General features: G+C 37.6%; 2 protein-coding genes across 2 annotated transcripts; both read left to right on the forward strand.

Moving 5' to 3' along the window:
- The first annotated feature begins 3,237 nt into the window (after nt 1-3,237).
- Nucleotides 3,238-6,833, forward strand: LOC121246737 (E3 ubiquitin-protein ligase MIEL1-like). Its single transcript, XM_041144988.1, has 12 exons — nt 3,238-3,490; nt 3,613-3,700; nt 3,853-3,909; nt 4,011-4,043; nt 4,140-4,217; nt 4,388-4,431; nt 4,529-4,569; nt 5,186-5,268; nt 5,347-5,438; nt 5,537-5,606; nt 5,749-5,790; nt 6,393-6,833. The coding sequence occupies exons 1-12, from the start codon at nt 3,441-3,443 to the stop codon at nt 6,516-6,518; spliced, it is 804 nt and encodes a 267-aa protein (XP_041000922.1). The 5' UTR covers nt 3,238-3,440; the 3' UTR covers nt 6,519-6,833.
- A 6,594-nt stretch (nt 6,834-13,427) lies between these two features.
- Nucleotides 13,428-23,549, forward strand: LOC121246738. The gene is made up of 11 exons (XM_041144989.1): nt 13,428-13,737; nt 14,132-14,233; nt 14,318-14,472; nt 14,554-14,647; nt 15,106-15,176; nt 15,483-15,589; nt 20,593-20,714; nt 21,931-22,019; nt 22,353-22,412; nt 22,801-22,905; nt 22,984-23,549. Exons 1-11 carry the CDS (start codon nt 13,569-13,571, stop codon nt 23,101-23,103), a joined length of 1,194 nt encoding a protein of 397 aa, XP_041000923.1. The 5' UTR covers nt 13,428-13,568; the 3' UTR covers nt 23,104-23,549.
- The last annotated feature ends 888 nt before the right edge of the window (nt 23,550-24,437 follow it).

Below are 24,437 nucleotides of genomic sequence, written 5' to 3' on the forward strand. Positions count from 1 at the left end.
ATTAGAATCTTCTTCATTTCCTGTATAAAATATGTACAAACAGTTTATATGAGGTTATGTCCCATAAGTGACTATCTTAGGAGACCAAGTAGGCATGAAATGGGGACGAGCTTTGGACCTTTGGTGATCAAGTGGTAATGAAATCTGGTTCACAGATAGAAGCATCAAGAGGGGTGGGTAGCACAACCTTGCACCCATATTTCATCCGCAAACTTATATAATATAGTCATTGTGTCAAAAAATTAGTCATAATAAAAATAAGAGAAATGATAATTACAGTCGTGAGTGAGTAAACGTCGTGTAATCACTTTAAAAAAAGTAAATAAATACAAGATCTACATAAAAAGAAATTAATTTTTTAATAATAAATTTGATTTTTTTTCAAAACGACTACACAATATTATTTGTATATTATACAATTATATATAGTATTACTCTAAAAACAAAAAGGGACATAGAGAATGAAATACAGCAAAAACATTACTTTATATTTGCGTCGAAATTCAATATTTTTCAATCAAATAAAAACATATTGATACCCGAGAAGTAGTAACCTATGGTCAATACCAGACCTTCTTACTTTGTTTTCAGGTAGCGGTTGAAGGTTTGTTTATTGTAATGCATGCAAGGGTCCAATCTAACATTGATGATTGCACAGACAGCCCCCATATCCCCCCAAATTGGGCCCTACAACTCCAGCCAGTTTTTTTTTTTTTTCCCTTCTCTCTCCTCCTCTTCTCAGCAAGTGAAGCATTATATAAATAAATTAAATAGTTACAAAGATATAAAATTCAGTGAAGTGAGAATCTCTAACAATTATCTCAAATACAACAAAAATAACACTGAAAATAAAATTAAAAAATCGAGTTATTAAGTAAAAAACTTGACTTCAACTCTCAATCTTACAAGGAGATGTCGTTTTAAAACGGTTTTAATATAGTCTAATAAATAAACTATAAACCTACAACTAAAAGTCGCAGTCGAGAGAGGTATGCTGCATTTTATTGATCCGGTCTAGTTGTAAGAGACTATCACGATTACATCGTCTTGATCACTGGTTAGAAAAAATAAGAATATAGGAGAATAACAATTTAAAGATAATTTGATATATCGGTAAATGACCACCACCGAAGGTGGTGGCTCGTGTGGGACACGGACTACACTGAGAACAAAACGAGCACGCATATTTGAAAGATCCGAAGCCGCTAGCATTGATGACGCTGCATGTGGCGGCATAAATCTCCTTCTGATGTTGCGGCGCGTGAGGCCCACGCACACTGTAATCCACGCGTGAGCCACACTCGCCACTCGGCTGGATAGACTTCTTCCACCGTCTGACAGATCGGCGGCTGGGGATTCCTTTGGAAGGGCGTTTGGTGGTCAGATATGGCTGGCGAGCAGTAGATCGGTATCTATTGATACTATCATTTGAAAAAGTAAAGGGAAAGCGAAAATATATATATACATAAGATCTAGGCGAGTGGAGGGGAAGAGGAGATGGCGACGGACGCCGGGAGTAAAGAGAGCAGACGGACGCGAGAGAATAGAAAAAACAAAAGGGGAGTACAACTCCCTCCAGTTGAAAGAAAGTGTAATGGGCAATTTCTCTAGAACTTGGTAATCAACAAACGAAGGGACAATTCTTTGGAAACTGCAATATCCAGTGATGTCATCTCCCAATAATGTGGCCGTTTCAATGCCACTAAAAATATGTAGTTTTATTTTTAAGATGTAGTAGATGGATAGGCCGGATATGGATAGAACATTGACATTTGTGTTGTTGCTTGAGAAAATCTAACCAAGAAAGCAAGGCCATGTGCCATGTGCCATGATTTTAATTCCTTCTTGGAGATTCTATCAAAATTGATGAATTTGTGAGTCATTGAGATCTCATCCTTTATATATATATATATATATATATATATTTTTTTTCAAGTACTTCTACATTCATTAAAAAATTATACAAAATAATCTCATAAATTGTCATAGTTTTATCTAATTTGTTAGATTTACTTTATAATAAAAATAAATATATATATTTTTTTTCAAGTACTTCTACATTCATTAAAAAATTATACAAAATAATCTCATAAATTATCATAGTTTTATCTAATTTGTTAGATTTACTTTATAATAAAAATAACTTTATAATCTAACTAATCACACCAAGTCATATCAGTTTGTGAGTTTTTTTTATGTAATCACTTTGTAGTTAAAATATTTCTTTTTTTTTTCCTTGGTGACATCTTGTTGCATTAGTTTTTAAAAGAAAAATTACATTCGACTTCCCATTAATACTTAACACTATTCTTTAAATTAAAACCAAAAAGGGAAAAATTAGATGGATTAGAGTTCTAATTCATATGAACCAAAACTTTATATATAGATTGGTTGTTAAAATATTGAGTATTCTTGGCCCTGCCTATAAGATGAGTTAAGCGGGGAAAGATGAGAGTGCGTCCTGTAACTGTTCGCCAAAATGCCCACAACGATTGCTCGAATGCATTGCTCTCTCTCCCCTATGCTGAATGAATTATGAATCCCAATTCGCTCAGATTGCGGCGCCCTGTCGCTTTATCTTCAAGTCACCCTCCGCCAGCCCACCTTATGGCTTATCCTCTCTCTCTCTCTCTCTCTCTCTCTCTCAGTCGGCTTGGAATATGAGAAATGATAAACTGTAGATGGATTGTTAGTGTATTCCTGCTCTTTATATAAAAAAAAATTAATTTTTTAAAAATAAATCTCACCCCTTCTTCAAAAAATTACGTAAAATTTATATAACTCATAATTATATCTAATATTATTCAAAAGTGAAATGCCCCCTCAAGTTTTATTTATCATCTTTTATTTATGAGCAATTACAAGTTGGCATGATGACACATATTTCGCGGACATAATTTAATTTATAAAAATATTTAATTTTAAAATTTTCTTACAGATCAGACTATGAAATGTTATGTTGATATAATTTTTTTTTTATTTACCGATTGCCGGTTGATGTCATGTTAAAAATACTAATTAAAAAGGATAAAATAGCATTTTTGACAAAAATTAGATGATATAATATAATCTGAACTGTCTAAATATTAGCATAATATAATTTGAGATGAATGATAAATAAAAATATAGCACAACAGTCTTGATAATTTAATATATATATATATATAAAGCGATTTGTTAATTATTTTTCATTTTTAGGGTTAAAATATAGGCGTGTAATTCAGGTAATAATATTAAAGGAAAAGCTGGGACTAAAGGGGGACTGTTGCATTGCTTGACGACGATGGCAGGGCCCCCCCTTTTGCATTGAGGATTACCACAAGCAACGGAAGTTATCCCATCTTCCCAATTCCGGAAACTATTTCCTTTTCCTTCGTCGCCTTGCCTTGCCTTCCTTCCTTCCTTCCTGAGCTTTCTCTGTAAATCTCTCTCCAAGACCAATGGAAAGCTCAGCCAACGAACGCCTCGATTTCGGGAAGATGGGCTACGGGTACATTGCCTCACATTTCCCATTGCTTACACATTCATTGGCTTTGGCTTTTTGTTATAAGAATTTACGCGGGGAGTCGATGTTTTTGACAATTTTCCCGGGTGTGGTTTTTTTGGGGTTAGATGCAAACATTACAGAAGGAGATGCAAGATTCGAGCTCCCTGCTGCAACGAGATCTATCCGTGTCGCCATTGTCACAACGAGGCCACCGTATGCATTTGCTATTTCTATATATTGCACGATATATGTTCACATAATCACATTAATTCTTGGTTTTTCATCTTGTTTCCACGTCAGACATTTTGCTCTTGTGATTCTCTTGATCTGGGTGTTGTTTAATTTTTGTGTATTTGATTTACTAGAGCATGTTGAGCAACCCCTTTGATCGGCATGAGCTCGTTCGATACGATGTTAAACAAGTACGACTTTCCGGGTCTATGCTTGTTCGTCTTTTCTTTTGTAATTTCATGATCTATAAACATTTCCGTGAATCTACGAGGACTTTTTGTCGTTGTTTCAGGTTGTTTGTTCAGTTTGTGACACAGAGCAGCCGGTATGTGTTTGTCTGTATTGTTGCGTAAAGCTTTCAGGTTCCTTTTCTTTTGAAATCTCTTAACTGGTTTCAATGATACTTCTCTTCCTGTTCCAGGTTGCTCAAGTTTGTACCAACTGTGGCGTCAATATGGGGGAGTATTTCTGCCAAGTTTGCAAATTCTATGATGACGATGTAATCATGCTATCTCAGATTCAACTACCTGAATGGGGAAAATAAATAATTTTTTTTAGTCTATTTTATTTGTATCCATAGCAAGTATTTGGCACTTGAATTTAAGTCCCTTGATTGTTATTTCTTGTGTTCTTTTTATTGATGCAAACTGTTATTTTAACTAATCTCAGACTGAGAAAGGGCATTTTCATTGCGATGATTGTGGAATCTGCAGGTTAGTAACCTGAGTAGGATTAGTGTCTTTATAATTTAAGCATAATGAATCGATGATACAAATGAAATTGGGGCCTGAAATTCTTATTTTTCTACAGAGTTGGTGGTCGTGATAAGTTCTTTCATTGCAAAAAGTGTGGTATGCGCTTCCTCCTCTGTAATTAGTTACTTTTCATTCTTATTGGTTTGTTTATTTAGAATTAGTAGCACAAAGTAGCATGCGACTTTCTTTGTTGTCTGTTAATTTCTAATGATCTTCTGTTAAATCGAACTTACCATTTCCTGTTTTGTTTTGCAAATCCTTTCTTTTTGGGTGTATGATTTATCAGTTTTAGACTTTTAGTCACATCTGATCAATTTCCATACAGGAGCATAAATCTATTAAATAGGATAGTATGCTCTTTCCCTAATACTAAACAGAAGTGTAAAAATTTCCCATTTATGTTCATGTCCTCTCGTGTCAGGGCTTTTTGCCATTGAATGTTTAAATTTTTCTTTTTTTTTTTTTTGGCAATGGGTTTAGGGGGTTTCAACCCCTGAATTTTCTACCGTGTCCCCCCCAATGGGACAGGTGGAGGTGCATTAGATCAAAGGGCCATAACTCGGTGCTTGATTGTTTGATGGATCATACCAGATGTAAAATCTTGTGCAGTGTGTATTTTATATATTTTCTTTTGTTAGGTTGGAATGTTTATTTTTATCTGTTATTCAAGTTTGAATATATTCTCCTCTATTAATGTTTTGCAAGAGCACAGCGTCTTGCTATGCAGTTGGTCTGCGTGATAACCATTTGTGTGTGGAGAACTCCATGCGGCACCACTGTCCAATATGCTATGAGGTGTGTGCTTCATACGTGATATAGTTGTATATTGAAGTGGAATTGTTTGTGATCTAGTATATTATTCTATTTTTGCAGTATCTTTTTGATTCACTTAAAGACACAACTGTTATGAAATGCGGTCACACAATGCATTGTGAATGTTACGAAGAGATGATAAAGCGTGACAAGTAAGAAATCCTGTTTTTTATTGCTTAGTTTTATTTGATTACATGGCGAAACATTTCTATTTTCTTCCAGACTTGATTCTGTTACATCAATCACACAGGTATTGCTGTCCCATATGCTCAAAGTCAGTAATAGACATGTCTGGAACCTGGAAGAGAATTGACGAGGAGGTAAACTTAATCAATTCAAGCAAATCTTATAGATTGTCATACTTGATGTGCAGATTTTCAGAAACAGTAATGTGCCGGTTTTTTTTACATACAGCAGTTGTCCGACATTACCTAAACTTTCTTAATTTGACTATGTTGTCAGATAGAATCAATCGTCATGCCAGAGGATTACCGATACAGGAAGGTGCTTACTTTTCATTCTTGCTCACCTCTAATACTTTGTGCTACATTTCCTAGTTTCCCAACATTTTGTGGATTTTAAAGATGCTCAATCAGAAAACTAAGAGCTTCACTAGCTAGATTCTAATATGTTTACTTAATGTACAGTGTTTGGCTGTAACTGCACAACATGCATTCTTATATAAAGAGAGCTAAATGGAGAAAGAGGTTAATAACTGAGAAGGCAACTGCTTGATACCAGAGTAGCCATTCGAAATTTAAAAATCCAAAAACATAGAGCGGGCCACCATATTATTCATCTGATATTTGGATTCTGATAAACTGGAATATCCCTATATATCGTTCTTGTAGGAACAATACTACCTGAGCAAAAGTTTATGCAAGACATTAATGTTCTTGTAGGAACAATACTTTGTTTGGAATATCCCTATATATCGTTCTTGTAGAAACAATATTCCGTTTGGATGCTAAGAGTATCTCCCGGATCAATTGTGAATAGTAGTGAAATAGTTTGTAAATAGTAGCGAATTGTTTGTGAATAATAGTGAAGCAGTTGGAGAACAATTGTGTTGCCAAACATACTCTAAGAAGCAAAGGTTTTTGCAGGTCTGGATTCTGTGTAATGATTGTAATGACACTACCGAAGTGTACTTCCACATAATTGGGCAGAAATGTTGCCATTGCAAATCATATAATACCCGCTCAATTGCACCTCCAGTTCTCCCTCAGTGATCAGACTACAATTACAGGAATATATATCCAGTCAGGTTGGCAAATTTAAAGCTGAACCCTGCGTGTTAAACAACAGAAGGGGATATCTGATTGCTTGTTTCATCATTATATGATGCATTCATATGTGTGCCTCAGAGAATTACTCTTCTCTGGATATTCTTCCTTCAGTTATGGACTAAGAACCAGCAAATGAGCCTTTGATTGATGTAAACATTATATATACAGCAAATTATGGAGCATTGTTCCCCAATACATGATATCTAATAATGCATTGACTGTTTTCAGTATTACAGTCAATATGAGAACCTTTATCGATGTCAGTGTGTATATGGAACTTTTTACATGGCTTTACAAAGCAACTGTCGCTGACCCACCCGGATTCTGTAATGTTGAGTTAAGCAAGTTGATTCAAACATGAAATTTCAGGTTTCTGTATGTTGTCTCGAAAAGACGGTCGAAGTAAAACGACCATCTCTCTTTTTATCTATGATAAGGACAAGCTTTATGGCATTTGAGTTCCTATTTGACAAGGAACGTAAGGGCAAGTATTCCTGATTAAATTTATTCAATTTTGACCTGAATTGAGCCCAAGTCAAACGTTTTTCTTTTTCAATCAGTTCATGCTATAGAAACTAGAAAGTTAAAATTATTTTAGCAAAGAGGGTTACCTCCACCTTAGAGACAGCCCAGCATATTCTCCCTTTCCTCCTTACCCCTTCTGCCCCTCCAAGCTTCTCATCCCTATTAATCTCTCTAGATCATTTTTTTATCGTTCTCATTTTTTTTTTTCCCTTCACTTGTGTCTAAATTTTAGAGAGGGTCATTTGGACACGAAAGATATTCCATAATATTTGAAAATGATAATGAAATGATTTATAAATAATAGTGAAATAGTTTTTTTTTTTTTGAAAATAAACCTCCTTGTATTCAATTCAAATTGTAACTGTATTACAATACATTTTGTCTATCCTTAATTGATTCGTAATATACTCAGGGCCCTCCTCAATCCAATACAAATCACTCACCCCATATATAGCCCCTTTTGCAAGTTGATGAGCCACCTCGTTTCCCTCTCTGTGAGTAAAACCAATTTTTCACTCTGGATAGTGCCTCAGTTTCTGTTGCAGGTCTTCCACCAGCTGACCCAGACTTGAGTCATTCCTCTCTCCCATCTTCACAGCATCAATCACACTCTTTGCATCCCCTTCAATTATGACCTTTCTCACTCCCAACTCTTCACATAGAACCATAGCTTCCCACATGGCAGAACACTCAGCCCCAAAAGCACCTAAGATAGCTTCTCTTCTAATTGATGCTGCAGCAAACACCTCACCTCTTCCATCCCTTATTATCACTCCAATACCCATCTTTTTTGAAGGCGCATTAACAACAGCATCAAAATTAGCCTTTAATATCATATCCCCAGGTTTCTTCCATCCTCTATCATAGTTAATACCACCATCTGCTGCATTTAGATTTATTTCCTTCTCTTTCTTCCTTCGTGCCCGATTGAAGTCCTCATATCCTTCTACTGACCACTGAATCACCCTTGCTGGACTTGCAATTTTTTTTCTCAAAGACCACTTTATTTCTTCTATGCCATATATTTCTCATTATTATTACCAGCTTCTCTATGTTTTCCATCGTGAGTTTGCTGTACAGTTCCCTCCATAACTGGAAAAAACTATCCTCACCCACTCTCCATTTTTGCACTGGGCTTCCCTTCTCTGCCCACACATCTGTGGCTGCTGGACACCACCAAATAGCATGCATAGCAGATTCTTCATCACTTAAGCATATTGGGCACAAGCCATCTGTCACTATTTTTTTCTGCCATAAATTATGCTTTGTAGGCAGAATATTGTGAGCAAGTGTCCACAAAAAGTGTTTCACAGTTCCTGGGACATTCAATCTCCATATCTGCTTCCATATAGCTTCCTCTCTGTCTCCCTCAGAGTTTTCCCCATCCCCCATCCTTCTGACTTGCTGCACATATGGTAGGCACTTCTGACAGAATACTTGCCATTTCTAGATTGGTCCCAAATTAGTCTATCCTTTGCACCCAAAGGGCTAACAGGCAAAGACAATATCATTTCAGCTTCATCTTCATCAAAAATCTGTCTCACCAACTCCATCTTCCATCCTTTAACTGAGTCATTAATCAACTCACTCACTCGAGCATTAGCATTTAGCATCTTTACTTGAGATTGAACACATCCAGTCACAGGTTTAGGCAACCATTTATGTCCCCATATATGAATGGATTCACCATTACCTACCCTCCATCTCATACCTCTCTTAATAACTCCCATAGCAGCCCACACACTCCTCCAAATGAAAGATGGACATTTACCCAAAGGGGCTTCAAGGAATGAAGAGTCTCTAAAATATTTATCTTTAAAGATTCTAGCCACTAGAGAATTTGGAAATTTGAGCATCCGCCACCCTTGTTTGGCAAGCATAGCCAAGTTAAAATCCTCAAGTAATCTAAAACCCAACCCACCATACATTTTACCCTGCCCCAATCTACTCCACTTCCACCAATGGATTCCATCCTCTTTTTTATGTTGAGACCACCAGAATTTAGCAAAAAGTTGTTCAATTTCCTCACACAGCCTCTTTGGTAACTTGAATACACACATAGTATATGTGGGGATGGCTTGCAACACTGCCTTAATGAGAACTTCCTTTCCAGCTTTTGAAAGAAAAGCATTTTTCCAATTTTGAATCCTATTCCACACCCTTTCTTTAAGGCCCCTCAAAGCATTATACTTGGATCTTCCCACCACAGTTGGCAAACCAAGGTATTTTTCATAACTGTCACAAACATTGGAACCAGCTTCATTGAATATCTCATTTTTAATACATTCCTTCGTGTTTTTACTGAAAAAGATAGAGGTTTTTTCCTTATTTAACTTTTGCCCCGAGGCCTTTTCATAACATTCAAGAATAGAATACATGTTCCTCCATTCCTCTACTGCAGCCTTCCCAAAGATCACACAATCATCTGCAAACAGCAAATGATTTACCCTTAAACCCCTTCTAGTTGCAGCCACTCCCTTAATCACCCCATCCCTTTCAGCTTTCTCAAATAAGTGACTTAATCCTTCTGCACATATCAAGAACATATATGGAGATAAGGGATCTCCCTGCCTTAACCCCCTCGAAGGAATGATTTTCTTCCCTGGTTTTCCATTAACCAACACTGAAAAACTAACAGTTTGGACACATAACATAATCAGTCTAGTAATTTTCTCCCCAAGGCCCAATTTGAATAGCATAGCTCTTAAGAATGGCCATTCAACTCTATCATAGGCTTTAGACATATCAATCTTCACAGCCATACTACCAGACTTTCCTTTATGCTTGGTTTGCATTGAGTGAAGTAATTCAAATGCAACCATAATATTATCAGAAATAAGCCTATCAGAAATGAATGCACTTTGTGTTAATGAAATAACAGCAGGTAATACCTTTTTCACTCTATTTGCAAGGACCTTGGAAATCAGCTTGTATAGGACGTTACAAAGGCTGATTGATCTGAATTCCATCACAGTCCTCGGCATCTTGACCTTTGGGATCAATGCTATGAGTGTGTGGTTTAAATCTGCCCCCATGTTACCCCCATTTAGAAACTCCAGCACTGCCTCACTAACATCAGAACCAATTGATTCCCAATGCCTCTGATAGAACCCCGCCCCAAAACCATCTGGTCCAGGGGATTTCCAAGGAGACATTTGTTTCAGTGCCATTTCTACCTCCTCTCTTCTAAAGGTTCCTTCAAGCCCCATTCTTTGTTCACTAGAGATTTTAGGCTCAATATCTGAAATGCAACATTCAATATCAGCTTCAGAGGGATTATTAGACGAGTACACTCCTGTAAAATACTCTCCAAAAGCCTTTTCAATAGCTTCCTGCCTCCTCACAGTAAACCCATGAACATCAGCTATTTCAACAATATAATTCTTTTTTTTCCTTTGGCTAGCACATGCATGAAAAAATTTAGTATTACGATCCCCAAGTTGCAGCCAATGGGCCTTAGCTCTTTGCCTCCACCAACAATTCTCCTGTTCCAACAACTCCTCCAACTTCCCATTCACCTGTCTTATTTCATCTACATTCGAAGGCCCTTCATCTTCTTTTAATTCTTTTAGTTTTTCAGAAAAGATCTTGATCTCACTCCCTCTCTTTGAATTCTTACTCATATTCCATTCTCTGAGAGCCTGACTGCAAGACTTTAGACACCTCTGAACACTTAAGAGCCTACCTCTCATCCTTTTTTCCCTATTCCAAACCTCTTTCACAGTCTCTCCACATTCCTTTTCCTGATCCCAGGTCATTTCATAACGAAAGGGTCTCTCAAATCTTCCTTTCAAGTTGCTGTCATTATAACAAGAAAGTAGAATAGGAAGGTGGTCAGAGCTCCATGCAACCAGAATTTCCACCTCCACCCTGCTGTAACCCCTTCTCCATTCTTGATTAGCAACAGCACGATCAAGCCTCTCTTTTACAAAAGACCCATCTGAGTGGCCATTGCTCCACGTATACTTGTTACCCCTCCATCCAAGATCACTCAACCCGCCAAGAGATAAGGCATTTCTAAATTCCTCCATCTGACTTTCTCTCCTCTCATTACCCCCCCATTTTTCATCTTGAGAACACAACTCATTAAAATCACCAATCACACACCAACCCACCTCAGATGAAGGTTTTAGCATTTGCAACAATTCCCATGATCCCTTTCTTTTGGCAGTTTCTGGATGCCCATAAAATCCTGTCAGCAACCTCTTTCTTTCCCCCTTCAACTTCACCCAAAGGCTAATGTGCCATTGAGAGAAATTCATCAATTCCACATCCTCTATATTCTTCCAAAGCATTAACAACCCACCCCTCAACCCTCTCGGTTCCACCATCATACAGCCATCAAAACCCAATTTCCTTTGAATTAATTCAACTTTATTAGATCTCAACTTTGTTTCCATAATAAAAACAAAGTCTGGCAGCTTTTCCTTTGTAAGATTACAAAGGACCTGAACTGTCTGAGGGTTGCCAAGCCCTCGACAGTTCCAACTTAGAGCCCTCATTGATCTTGGCAGGGCTGCCAAGCAGCTCCTGCCCTAGAAAGTGAACTAGTAACTTCATTTGTATCCACTCTTGATTTTTTTTTATGATCCTCATCACCTCCCACCTCATCCTCATCCCTAATCAATAACCTTTTCCCTACCAACCCGAGTCCTCCATTTTCTTTTTTCCCCCTTTCTCTTGCTCTCCTCTTCCAAGTCTTTTTAACCCCACTCATTTTTTCATTTACACTCCCCTCCATAAAAAGACTAAGACCTTCACCAGCCACCCCTTCTCTTTCCTCCTCTTCTATTTCTGCCAATCCTCCCCCCCTGTTCACCTCAGTTATGGATACCTCACCTTCCATCGTCTCTTTCTTCCCCTCGTATCTCTCCAAACACTCCCCATCTGTTCTACCCTCCTTCCACACCTTGACCCTCATCTCCTTTGACACCCCATCCTCTTCATCTCCTTCCATAGAGGCTGATCCCCCCCCTCCCCCAACATTTATATCATTTTCACTTTCCCCACCCCTAAAAGATCTTTCTGAATTCATATTATTATTCCAACCCCCATTTTTCCCTATACCCCCTCCCATATAATTCCTTCTCTTTAAGCCCCTCCCTGCTCTTAGCCATGATCCAAACTGCTCCTGAGCTATATTCCCAGCCCCCTTACTCTCCCCCTCCCTCACACAACCCTTCTCTCCATAGACTAACCAACCACACCGAAAGCATAGCATAGGCAGCTTTTCATATTTAAGATTCGCCCATACATTTGCCCCATTTACTTTAATCCACCTTCCTCTAACCACAGCCCTTTTCAGAGGTATCTCCACCCTTACCCGAAGGAATTCCCCCCAACCTATTCCATCACTTGGCACATCCACATCTATCAAATTTCCAAGTGACTCACCAATCACTCTTCCCTTCTCTTTCGTCATGCAGAACATTGGCAGATTATGGATCTGAATCCAAAACCACTCACTGTCAAACTTCCACTCATTTGGCTGGGAATAAACCTCAAATGCCTTAAGTGCAAACAGATGGTTGTCAAACAACCACGGTCTACCACTAGCACTCGCCGTTTATCATTCAGAGATTGGAAGGTAATCACAAATTTATTATCGCCTACCTCACGAAATTCGGCAGGCTTGCTAATCCTCCAAATCTTCCCCATCGTGACAGCTAAAATCTCCCTTCCGATTGTTCGTTCCATACATATCTTTCCTACAATACTTCGTTCCCCACACTCCCGTACATCCCCCTCTGTTTCTTCTCCAACATCAACAACAAGTCGCCTCTCCTCCTCCGAGAGCCTAAACTTCTCCCATTGTGCTTCCAGATTCTCCATACCTCCTTCCGAGGACTCTTCCATGGCTGCCTCACACAAACCTTCCTCCCAGTTAGTTATAACTGTTTTCCACCACCTCAGTTTCTAGAGAGAAAAAGAGAGGAGACTCGCCTCTCAAAACCCACTTGAAATAGTTTATAAATAACAGTGAAATAATTTAAGTTAATTGACACTCAGTAGTTCGTTAGTATTTTTTTTTTTTTATATGTCAGTGGTCTGCTAGCTTTTATCATAAGAGTGGTGAAATATATTTAAATATTTTTGAAAAATAAAAAAAATATTAATACACTAATAGTCACTTTTTTAATCATAAAACAGTATATATATATATATATATATATATATATATATATATGCGGTTAAAATAAAAGAGTAAAAGGAGGAAGTATACTAGCATTTCTCTACCATAAATGTTGACAATGGTGGAAAAAACCACGCGTCGAATAACAAGGCGCATGTCCACAGGATTAACCCTGAACTGCCGGTCTACCTACACGTATCCGTCTTTTCTTCCCTCACTAAACCCTGATCGCTCTATGCGTGGGCTTAGCGCTTGCTCGCTCTCTCCAACACCCACCCGAGTTCACTCAAAAGCAACTCGTCCTCAGCTAGGATCTAACTCGGCCCCTCGAAGCCATGCAAGCGGTCTCGAATGCACGTAGGCTCTCTCGGGCTTTTAAATCTCCGATTCTTCTCAATTCGCATCGATTCCTCGCTCCCGATATTGGACTCTTTGAAGCTCCTCCAACTCCTCGTCCATGTCGGATTCACCGCAGCTTGTCTTCCCAAATCCCTTGGTCCTCAGGTTCATTCCAACCTTAATTGTGTGTGAGTGTAATGTTTGATTGCCGAGAATCTGTAGGGCAAAAAGTATCGAAATGAATTTGACTCTCAGGTTCCATCTCGCGTTTGGTTTGTCGAAAAGAAAAAAACCTCAACCTTACTATACTGTAATTTCAAATTTTAATGCATTTTTATTTAACTTTATGTTTGGTTGCCAAGGGAACTGAGCAAAAGAAGAGGAAAAAAATAAATAAAGGGGAGGGCGAAATTTTGACTCTTATGTCTCCACCAGAGGAGTTTGTTCTAAAGTAATGCGTTAAGAAATTTTCTGGTATACCGCGTCACAGTAACTAAAAAGGGTTTTAAGTGATTTGATGAATGATTTTGAAACCTGAATATTTTTTAACTATAAACAGACGTGATTCGAAGCAATCATTTGCATATCGTACAGCGGCATTTAGTGATATCGAGGGCATGCTTTTCTTCGGAAGCGAGTACCACAGAAAGCAGTCCCACAGGTCATTGACTTTTCTGATGGTTTGTTTTTTAGATTGCTCTTGAAGCTAAGTTTGATTATAGTTGCCTTATATTGCTGAATGCAGAGGCTGTGAAGGAGCTGTACGACAGAATGCTTGATTCTGTGGTTTCTAAAAGATCGATGCCCCCAAATGCTTGGCTGTGGTCATTGCTTGAAAATTGCAAAAGCAATGATGATATTAAACTTCTGTTTGATATCTTGCAAAACCTCCGAAGATTTGTAAGTTTTCTTCTTAATTATACCATTAGATTTGTATAGTTTAAATTCTTGATAGTTGACAGTTCTTCACTTTGGTTGCAGAGATTGTCTAATCTACGCATTCATGCCGACTTTAATTGCAATCTGTGCCGAGAAATTACCAAGACGTGTGTTCGTGTAGGGGCCCTTGACTATGGTATGCCTTACGATTTTTTGTTTATGCTTGATTTTGTCTTTTTTCTATTTTTCAGCATCCATTATGCTAAGAGAAATACTCTAACCACAAATGGATTACACAAAAGTAATCCCACAAACTGATGTGATATAATGTGGTTCGTCAGATTGTAAAGTTATTTTTATTGTAAAGTAGATCTAACAGACTACATGGGTCCACGTCAATTTGTAGGATTACTTTTATGTAATCTCTTTGTCGCTGTAGCAGTATTCTTATACTAACTCTCTTTTAAGCTAATTTGCTGTGATAGTTGATAGTTTACACCTAGACTCTAGACGAATCCATGCAGCTCAATTGCTGCTCTTGCATTTGGTTTCAGGAAATTTTCACTTGCAACACATCTTCAAATTATATTCTGAAGTTTTATCCATTGTGAACTCTGTGATTTTATCAAGATTATTTAGTTTAAATTTGTGCAGGGAAGAAAGCATTGTGGAAGCATAATGTGTATGGCTTGGCTCCTAGTATTGGATCTGCCCACCATTTACTGGTATCAACGACCTCTGAATCTTTTTATAAGGTTATTAGGGATCCAAAATCTTGAAAAAAAAAATCATAGGGGAATTGAATACTTTCTTAATACTAGCCCCAACAATTCCCTTCTACTCCAAAGAAAATAGAAAAATCCCCACAAAAGTTAGTTTTCTAGATTCGCCTCTGTTAAGGATCCTCTTTATTTTTTTTTTTTGTAGGATCCTCTTTTTTTTTTTGGCATGTGATGGATCACATTTTTTTGTTTTGTTCTTATAAGTTGGGAACTTGTTTAACATTTGAGCTTTTTTTAAATCCACTGCAGTTATATTCTAAGAATAACAATGATGCTAAGCTCATGGTGGACATAATGAAACTTATTAAGAGGAATGACTTACCGTTGCAACCTGGTACAGTGGATATCGTTTTCAGGTATGTTGATTATAACTTATGACTGCTTCATGCTTTGCTTTGCTTTCATGAAAACTTCAAATGTTTCATTTCCCAAGACAATTCTTTAATTCTGAATTTATTGTCAATTTTGAAATCTGTTTTTTTTTAATAAGTAAGAATTTTATTAATAGAAATCTAGGCAATGCCTAAGTGCACAAGACGTATACAAGAGAAAAACCTAATTAAGAAGAAAGGGAAGAAATGGATACAAGGAAATCATGAACATTGAGCCCATTAAAATATACAGCTATTGTCCAAAGAAATAATGCGTTGATAAAAAGGCTTTTCAGCTCCTCCACTAATCATTCCTTGTCTTCAAGAGTCCGGTTGCTTCTTTCCCTCCTGATACACTGCAAAAGGCATATAGGGATCATCTTCCAAATTTCAATAATCTGTAAAATGCCATATAAACTCCTCCAGCTGGCAAGAAGATTAACTACCTTCCTAGGCATAATCCATGAAAGTCCCACTGTGTTGAAAAAGTCATCCCAAAGGACCCTGGCAACCTCATGATGGAGCAAATGCTCCACTGTTTCCCCTTTTCTCTTGCACATACAACACCATTCAATCACAATGATCCACCGCTTCCGTAGGTTGTCCATGGTCAGGGTCTTCGCCAATGATGCTGTCCATACTAAGAAGGCCGCCTTTAAGAGGGCCTAGCTCCTCCAAATGTTGGAATGGACCAGACCTCATTAGAAAGTCTCTGCCAGGTTTTGAATTCCAATTTCTTTCTTGTCCAGTTTGATAGGCTACTGTTCTGCTGGACCTCTGAAGCTGAAATGTTCTTTTTTTATTCAAATATCTATGTTCTGATTTAGATATAGGTAGAGTCACAAGCATGTGTATCTGTGTATATGATTGTGCTTAAATAGGTTGGATCATTGTTTAAGTAACGAGGCCATATGTGCATTTTATATGTATTTTATCTGAACTTTTGGGTCCGAATCTCTGGGACTTAAATTAAATTTGCCATGTGTGGTATCAAATTTAATATCTTCGTCATTTGAAAGTGCTTGCTTCAAATGTGCCACTTCTTGACTTTGTTTAGTCAAATGTGCCAAAACTGAACACTTCACCGTTGATATGCACTATCTGATCCACGAGCACCATCCCTCCCCAAATCTACACCTTCCAAGTAAGTAAAGTAGATTGAATGCCTAGATAGTAGATTAAAATCTGGCAATCTGGGGATCCTATGCAAGTTGGATATGGAGAAGGCCTATGATCATGTTAATTGAGAATTCCTACTTGCTTGGGAGGTGTGGATTTGGGGAGAGATGGTGCTCGTGGATCAGATAGTGCATATCATTGGTGAAGTGTTTAGTTTTGGTGAATAGCAATCCAGTTGGCTTCTTTAACAGCTCTTGAGGCCTAAGACAAGGGGATCCTTTGTCCCCATTCCTTTTTGCCATTGTTATGGAGGCGCTTAGCAGAAGGATCTTGGCCTTGGTTAACAGTGGCTTTGTGGTTGGATTCTCGGTTGGTGACCCCAATAGGGTTGCTCTTAACATTTCTCCCTTGGTTTGCATATGATATACTGATATTTTGTGAGGTAGAACAAAACTAGATTCGGGCATTGAGGGCACTTTTAGGCCTTGTTTGGTTACATAGATGAGATAAGATGAAAAGATAAATATGTGAATAGTAGTGAGATAATTTGTGAATAATAGTAAAATCGTTTGAGTTAAGATTTTTATGGGGTTTTAGGAAAAGAGAGAAAAAGTTGAATAAAAAAATTATAAAGTTAAAAAGAGGGTTAGAATATAATCTTTGTTTTGGGATTTGAAAAAATTGGATTGTTTTTGGCATTTTGTTTGGAAGTTTGTGAAAGTTGTAATGATTAGATGAAAAATTTGAAAAGTTAAAATTGAAAAATGTTTGTGGTTGAATAGTGTTTTGATGTTGAGATGAGATGTGATGAGATGATTTCAAAGTTTTGTGAAACCAAACCCGGCCTTATTCTGTTTTGAAGCGGCATCAGGCTTGAAAGTGAATTTCGATAAATCAGAGTTGGTGCTAGTTGGTAATGTTCGCAACATCCAACTGTTGGCTAACACTCTTGGATGTAAGGTTTCCTCTCTTCTCATTTGGGGTGTAAAATTTTAGGTCCGGATTAGAAAAACGACCGGATCAGACCGAAAACTTGTTTGGTCGGTTTGGGTCCTCCATTTGTGGGACCGAATGGGTTTCGGTCTGGTCCTGGGGTGGGGTTTTTTCACCTCGGACCCGACCGACTGAACTACAAATATATATTTTTAAATATTTTTTTATAAATTATATATATTATTTTATATAATAGTTATATAAATGAATTATGTAATTTTCATCTAACCTATGACTATTGACAATATAAAATGTTAAATATATAATTATTAATTAACTCATATCAATTAACTGATATATAATTATCAATTTTGATAATTCGAACAACTTTTTTTAGGCTATTTTTAAGTAAAAAATGTGCAAATAAAGTTAAATAGTTGTATTATTCAAAATTATAAACATTGTGGGCTTTTTTTTTTCCCCATACTAATGGGCCGAAAATACACATTGCAGGCTTTTTTGTATACTTCAAGAATGATGAGCTTTTTTGTATGATTGGGCCCCCATTTGAAACTGGCTCGGACTGATATGGACTTATAGCTAACGGTTTGGTCTAGTCCACTAGGAGTGATCGGTCTAGTCCAGTTTGGGAAAATGATGGGTCCATCATCCCCCCATACCAGACCGATTTACACCCCTACTTTTCATGAATTACCTTGATCTTCCTTTCGGGCAGCCACAAGGGCTAAATCGATATGGGATACAATGATTGAGAAGATTGAATGTAGATTGGCAGGTTGGAAAAGATTGTACTTGTCGAAAGGTTCTAGGATCACCTTAATCAAAATCACTCTGCCTAATTTACCAACGTATTTCTTATCGTTATTCCCAATTCCAGCAAGTGGTGACCCGTATTGAGAAACTTATTTGTGATTTCCTTTGGAGTAGTTTGGGGGATGATTTCAAATTCCATTTGGTTAAGTTGGACAATGTATATTCCCAATCTCTTCTGGTGGGTTGGGAATTATAAATCTGAAGATTTCCAATCGGGCCTTACTTGATAAATGGTTGTGGGGATATAATATGAAACCGGAAGCCTTATGAAAGTCAGTGATTGACTTCAAATATGGAGGTTTGTGTGTGGGGGGGGGGGAGGCACGTGGGGTTTATGGAGTGGGAGCATGGAAGCACATTAGACGAGGGTAGGGGTGTCAAATTGTGTTAACAGGTCATGTTCTTGTCGTGTCAAGGCATGTATATTATACTATATGGGTCAACCCGAACATGACCCGTTAAACTTATCGTGTCAAAATCTCAAACCCTAACACGATCTATTAACATAATGGGTGGACACGACACGACCCGTTAGTGAATATTACGAAATAGGTTAACACGACACGATACGACCCGTTTATGTAAATGGGTTGAACAGACCCGAAATTAACCTATTTGACCTGATTAAGTTTAGCATAATTTTATATAAATGTTAAAATCACAATATTTATAAAAAATATAAAACTAACTACAAGTCCAAAGTTACAATTCAAACAATAACAATATTGAAATTAAAATCCCAACAATTTTACTTTTAAGTATAAGGGTATAATTGTAACTTTAACTCTCTTAATGGGTCATAATGAGATATAATGGGTTAAAACGGGTTGACTCGTTATCAACCCGTTAAGCAATCGTGTCTTAATGGGTCAACCCATTTTGACCAGAACCTGTTAAGACTAAAGCCAAACCCGCTATTATCGTGTCATATTCGTGTTAGGTTAATGGGTCGTGTCACATATTGTCACACCTAGACTAGGGTTGCGGTGGTTGCTGTCACACTAGACTTGTGTTGGGAGATGGCTCTAGAATAAAATTATGGAGTGAGTTATGGTGTGGAGATAACGCCCTTAAGGACTCATTCCCTTCAATTTTCAGGATTGCATGTGAGAAAGAAGTTTTGGTGGCTGATTTTATGGAGATATCTGGTGACCTTGTCCAATGGAACGTGAACTTCACTAGGGTGGCCAGGATTGGGAAGTTGGTAGCTTTGAGGATTTGTTTAGTCTTCTGTACTCCATGAGACCAAGCACTCAAGGAGCTGACACATTGTGGTGGGTACCCGCAGGTAAAGATACATTCTCAATTCGCTCTTTCTATAAGTCTCTCACACAATCACAAAACAATCATCTTCCATGGAGAAGGATTGAGTGAAATAAAGCACCTTTCAAAGCGGCATCTTTTGCTTGGACAGCTTCTCTGGGTAAGATTTGAAGATGGATAACTTACGGGAACGCAAGGTGATTATAGTGGGTTGGTACTGTATGTGCAAGAAAGGTGGTGAGATTGTGGATCATCTTCTACTGCATTGTAAGGTTGCTAGAGCGTTATGAGATGATGTATTCAGCAGGTTAGAGCTACCTTGGGTTATGCTTGCCACATCGGTTGAGCTTTTGGCTAGTTGGACAAATTTAAGAGGTATTCCACAAATCATAGCCGTATGAAAGATGGTTCCTATTTGTATCCTGTAGTGCTTATGGCAGGAGTGAAACGACTGGACGTTCGAAGACGAGGAGTGCTCATTAGAGGGAACTTAGATTACTTTTTGTTAGAACTTTATTTCTATGGGCCATAGCTGTAGATTTTAATGGACTTGGTTTTCATGATTTTCTTGTTTCCATTTCTTCTTCCTAAATAGGTATTACCTCGTGTATACCATCTTGTGTACTTGGGCCATGCCTATTCTTATTAATACAATTGTTTACTTATAAAAAAAAGGTAATCTAGACTGAACTCGGCAAGTGGACAGTGCACTTGTCTAGCTTCAAAGAAAGTTGATACCTGCTGATTTATTGCAAAGGTTTAGATTTTTGTTTTTCAATATTTCGTTGATGCTTTTCTTAAAATGATTTTGATCTTGTATTTATGTTGACGAATTGCAGCATTTGTTACAATACGGATAATTGGCAGTTGATGTCCAAGTACTCAAAAAAGTTCATCAAGGCTGGAGTAAAATTACGACGAACTTCATTTGATGCATGGATGGAATTTGCTGCTAAAATAGGTACGTGCAAATTCTATGTTCTCTTATTTTAGGTTCAAATTTGTGTTTATGTTCTATATCCATGCTTACTGTCTCATTTTGGATGCCTATAGTGGTTTATGGGTAGGATTTAGGACCGTAAGCCATCCATAAAGTTAGTAAAGTTCCCTGAAATATGGCGTATTCTGTGGTGCATGCTATCGTATGCTTTAATACTTAAACGTGCATTTAAAAAAACAATCATATGCTTTTAAACTTATTGTGTACTGGTTTGCATCTGGCTTTGGTACTTCTACACTGTATTTCTCTTAAAATAGTGCTCCCTCTGTCCCACGGTGGGGCCTTGCTATCCTTTTAGGATTACCCAAAATAAGCGTCCACTTCCCAAAAGTCACACATTTACATCTTCATCTTTCCATACTACCCGTGCTTCCTTGAACAAGGGAAGCAAGACACATTAAAATCACAATATCTGCAATGGAGATGCTCATTATGAATCGGAGGGAGTATCGATTGGTTAGTTTGGTTTAAATAAGGTAATGAATATGTTTTTGGATAGGAATGGCTGAGAGGAGTTTTTTGTTTACTCAATATCGGTTACCGTGAAGCAGATATATTTATTAATTAGGCTATATGTATATTGATCTGATACTATGGAAACACTCAGGTTTCTGCTACTTCATCAGGGCAACAGTCCAATATAGGAGCAAGAAACCCACATCTTTGGATTTCCAGTAACCTTGATGAGTTTCTAGTGTTGGGGGTTTTGATGATTTCAATTACGTTTTCAGTTATCCAGTTAGGGTGTAGTTGAAGGAAAATCATTAGGTCTGGAGTATTTAAGACGTGGTACTCCCATTCCATCATAACATGCCATGTAATTAAAACTGTTTATGTAAAGATTAATTTTAATTAGCATAGGATGGGACTACCATGTGTCCATACTCCAGGAGTACCTAATAATTACTTGCAGTTGAAGAATTTCTTATGAAGTTAAATATTACCACCCATATTTTTTTTTGAAAGCTTTTCATGGTAATGCTGTCTTGTTCTTACCCTACTACCCAGGAAATCCAGTTTCTACAATGATATGCGTTGTTTGCAGAAAAGGGGCATCTTTATGAGCCATACCAACATCTTGAAAATCATGCCATCCTTTCTCTGAAAAATAATTAATTTCTGTTATCCGAAGAATCGCTTCATTGTATGCAAAGATTTTCACATTTTTCCTTTGCAGGAGATACTGAGACACTATGGAAAATTGAGAAGTTGAGATCGGAGTCAATGAGGCAGCATACTCTTGTGAGTGGGTTTTCATGCGCCAAGGTAATAAATTTCATACCATCAAGTTATTTGCCCCGTTTCTGTGAGAAAATTAATTTTGAGATCCAAATGTAATGTGATTGCCAATTTATTTGCACTCTTATGTTGTATGGAAGTTGGAACGTCTCATAGTAAGGGCTCTATAAACTGTTTGAGGGTCATTGCTCTTGTACTGTATAAAAAAAAAGGCTATTATCTTATGTTTTCTTTTTATTTATTTTGTCTTTTTTATTTTTTTAAATTTTGTTTTGACTACAAAATTGAGCTTTTTTGGGCAGCCCCAGTTGAGGTTTTGGTCAGAATGTAAGCCTGAGCCTGTGTTTGATGTCCTTGCAGGGTTTTCTATTAGAACGTAAGCCTGAGGATGCTGCTGCCATCATTCAAGTCTTACATCAGGTGACTACCATTTTATGGGCTTTGGATTATATTCTAGGTGCCCTCTTTAGGCAGTGCTGATCATATTGATAGCTGGCCTAGAGCGGAAATTACTTTTCTAAGTTCTGTGAGGTCAGGCTTTACTTGTTGAAACACATAAAGGGCTGGGAATCATAAATATTGCAACCTAATGCTGAGTTTTTAGTTTTTTTAAGTACCTATAAAAGGTACTGTTTGCTTTCTAGCCACTAGTTGGTGCGTTCTTGTTACTTTATTGGAAGTCAAGCGCCAAAAAACATGAGATTTTGCATGTTCCTTTATTGGAAGATGTGGTTACCTATATCTAATCCAATCCAAACAACTTTAATGTTAGATGTTTTGTTAAAGCCATCGGTATTTATGCATGCAGAGTTTATCTGATGCAAAGAAGTCGGGCGTCATGATTGAACTCCAAAAGCTGGTAAACGAGTGGACAGTGGAGGTTATCAAGCGCCAGAAAAAGGAGGACAGGAAGGTACTCCTTTTAGTAATTTTAAGAATTTAACTTCTAGAATATGAGCTTATGCATTTGTGTCCACATTCTCTCGACCAGGCATTAGCTGAATATTTGCAATCAGATATTCCTGCTATGGTAAGTGGTCTATTAAACATGGGCATAGAGGCTAGTGTAAGCATCGAAGACCTAACTGGAAAGGAAGGTATTCTTTATTGAAGAAAATGGAGGTTGAAAGTTGAGATCTGAAGCTCTGTGCACTCTTTGTATCCTGTATTGGAGCGATGACCATGTGTTTTAACCAGTACTGCTTGGGAATGAGCACCTCCATATTTTCCCCATTTACCAAGAGACGTCTAAAGCCCTCGTGAGCATCCTCTAACCCCAACAAAGATCTTTGTTTTCTTTTTGGTATGCATTTCTTTTGTTTTGATTGACTCTGCGATAATTGTTTTTCATTTGGCTGTTCTAAACATGCACATTTTGAATATACTGGGTAGATTTGAGGGACACTGGCAGAGAATTTTTGTGGGTTTAATATCTGATTTGTCCGGATGATTCTGTAAAGCAGGTGTTGGGCCTCTATTTCTAGTGAGCAGTTTCATACCTTTATTCCTATTTTTATGAGATAAAAATAAATGATGGGTCCGAAATGTTGATTGTCCTGTTGTAGACGATCTCCATTGCTTTTGTTTGCCCTTTATCAACACAAGATTGTTATCAGTGCCTTGCATGGTTCCGCCCGTAGGGAAATCAACCTCCCTCCCTCCCTCCCTCCCTCTCCCTTAAAACTAACAAGCATTTAATTCGGTTATTGGTAGCTATTTGATGGTTGGTTTTTGTTACATTACATGTCCAAAGTCTTGTCATTTTGGGTATGGCTTTGTTATGGAACATTCTTGCCATAGGTTGGCTGATGTTGCATTTTTTCACATCGATGACTTGACAGATAAACTTGAAAAGACAATGTGGCTTCGGTTGTGTGTTTGGTTGTTGAATCAAACTTAACTTATCTCAAACCAAATCATTGATGGGACTAACTACTTTTTTAATTTTCCATAAAAAAGTTCTCAATCTACTTCATACATTTTAATATAAAAAGTTAAACCCATCTCAACCTAAAGAAGTTAAACTCATCTCAATAGGATCCACAAAATATTACTATTTACAACTCAATTTAACTCAACTTATCTCAACATCGAAATGTAGTTGAATCATTTGAATTGAAGTCTTGTGAGCTCAATTCAAACAAGGTCGAGCTCTCTATCTGACTAGGTTTTCCTTTTGTCTGATGCCCTTGAAGAAGTGAACTGGCCGTCTTGAGTTCCTCTATCAACCTTGGCTTCTAAACACGATTTGACAATGTCAAGTTCAGTAGAAGAAGCCACATTTTCGGTCGACGTTGTAGCCTCACTTGAACACCTCCCTCAAAGAGCACTTGGGAATTCTCTCTCTCATTTGTTTCCTTGTACCATCAAATATCAATATGCTTATTGGACTCACCTACAATTCCTTTAAAATTATTTTTCAATTCATTTCACCACTACTGGGAA

This window comes from Juglans microcarpa x Juglans regia, chromosome 1S (genome assembly GCF_004785595.1).
Source record: "Juglans microcarpa x Juglans regia isolate MS1-56 chromosome 1S, Jm3101_v1.0, whole genome shotgun sequence".
Taxonomy (NCBI): Eukaryota; Viridiplantae; Streptophyta; class Magnoliopsida; order Fagales; family Juglandaceae; genus Juglans; species Juglans microcarpa x Juglans regia.

Coding starts and splice junctions, on each gene's coding strand:
- LOC121246737 (XM_041144988.1), top strand. CDS start 3,441: ATGGAAAGCTCAGCCAACGAACGCCTCGATTTCGGGAAGATGGGCTAC. Junction 4,044..4,139: donor TTTGTGACACAGAGCAGCCG/GTATGTGTTTGT, acceptor TTCCTGTTCCAG/GTTGCTCAAGTTTGTACCAA. Junction 4,432..4,528: donor GATGATTGTGGAATCTGCAG/GTTAGTAACCTG, acceptor ATTTTTCTACAG/AGTTGGTGGTCGTGATAAGT.
- LOC121246738 (XM_041144989.1), top strand. CDS start 13,569: ATGCAAGCGGTCTCGAATGCACGTAGGCTCTCTCGGGCTTTTAAATCT. Junction 14,234..14,317: donor CACAGAAAGCAGTCCCACAG/GTCATTGACTTT, acceptor TGCTGAATGCAG/AGGCTGTGAAGGAGCTGTAC. Junction 15,177..15,482: donor GATCTGCCCACCATTTACTG/GTATCAACGACC, acceptor AATCCACTGCAG/TTATATTCTAAGAATAACAA.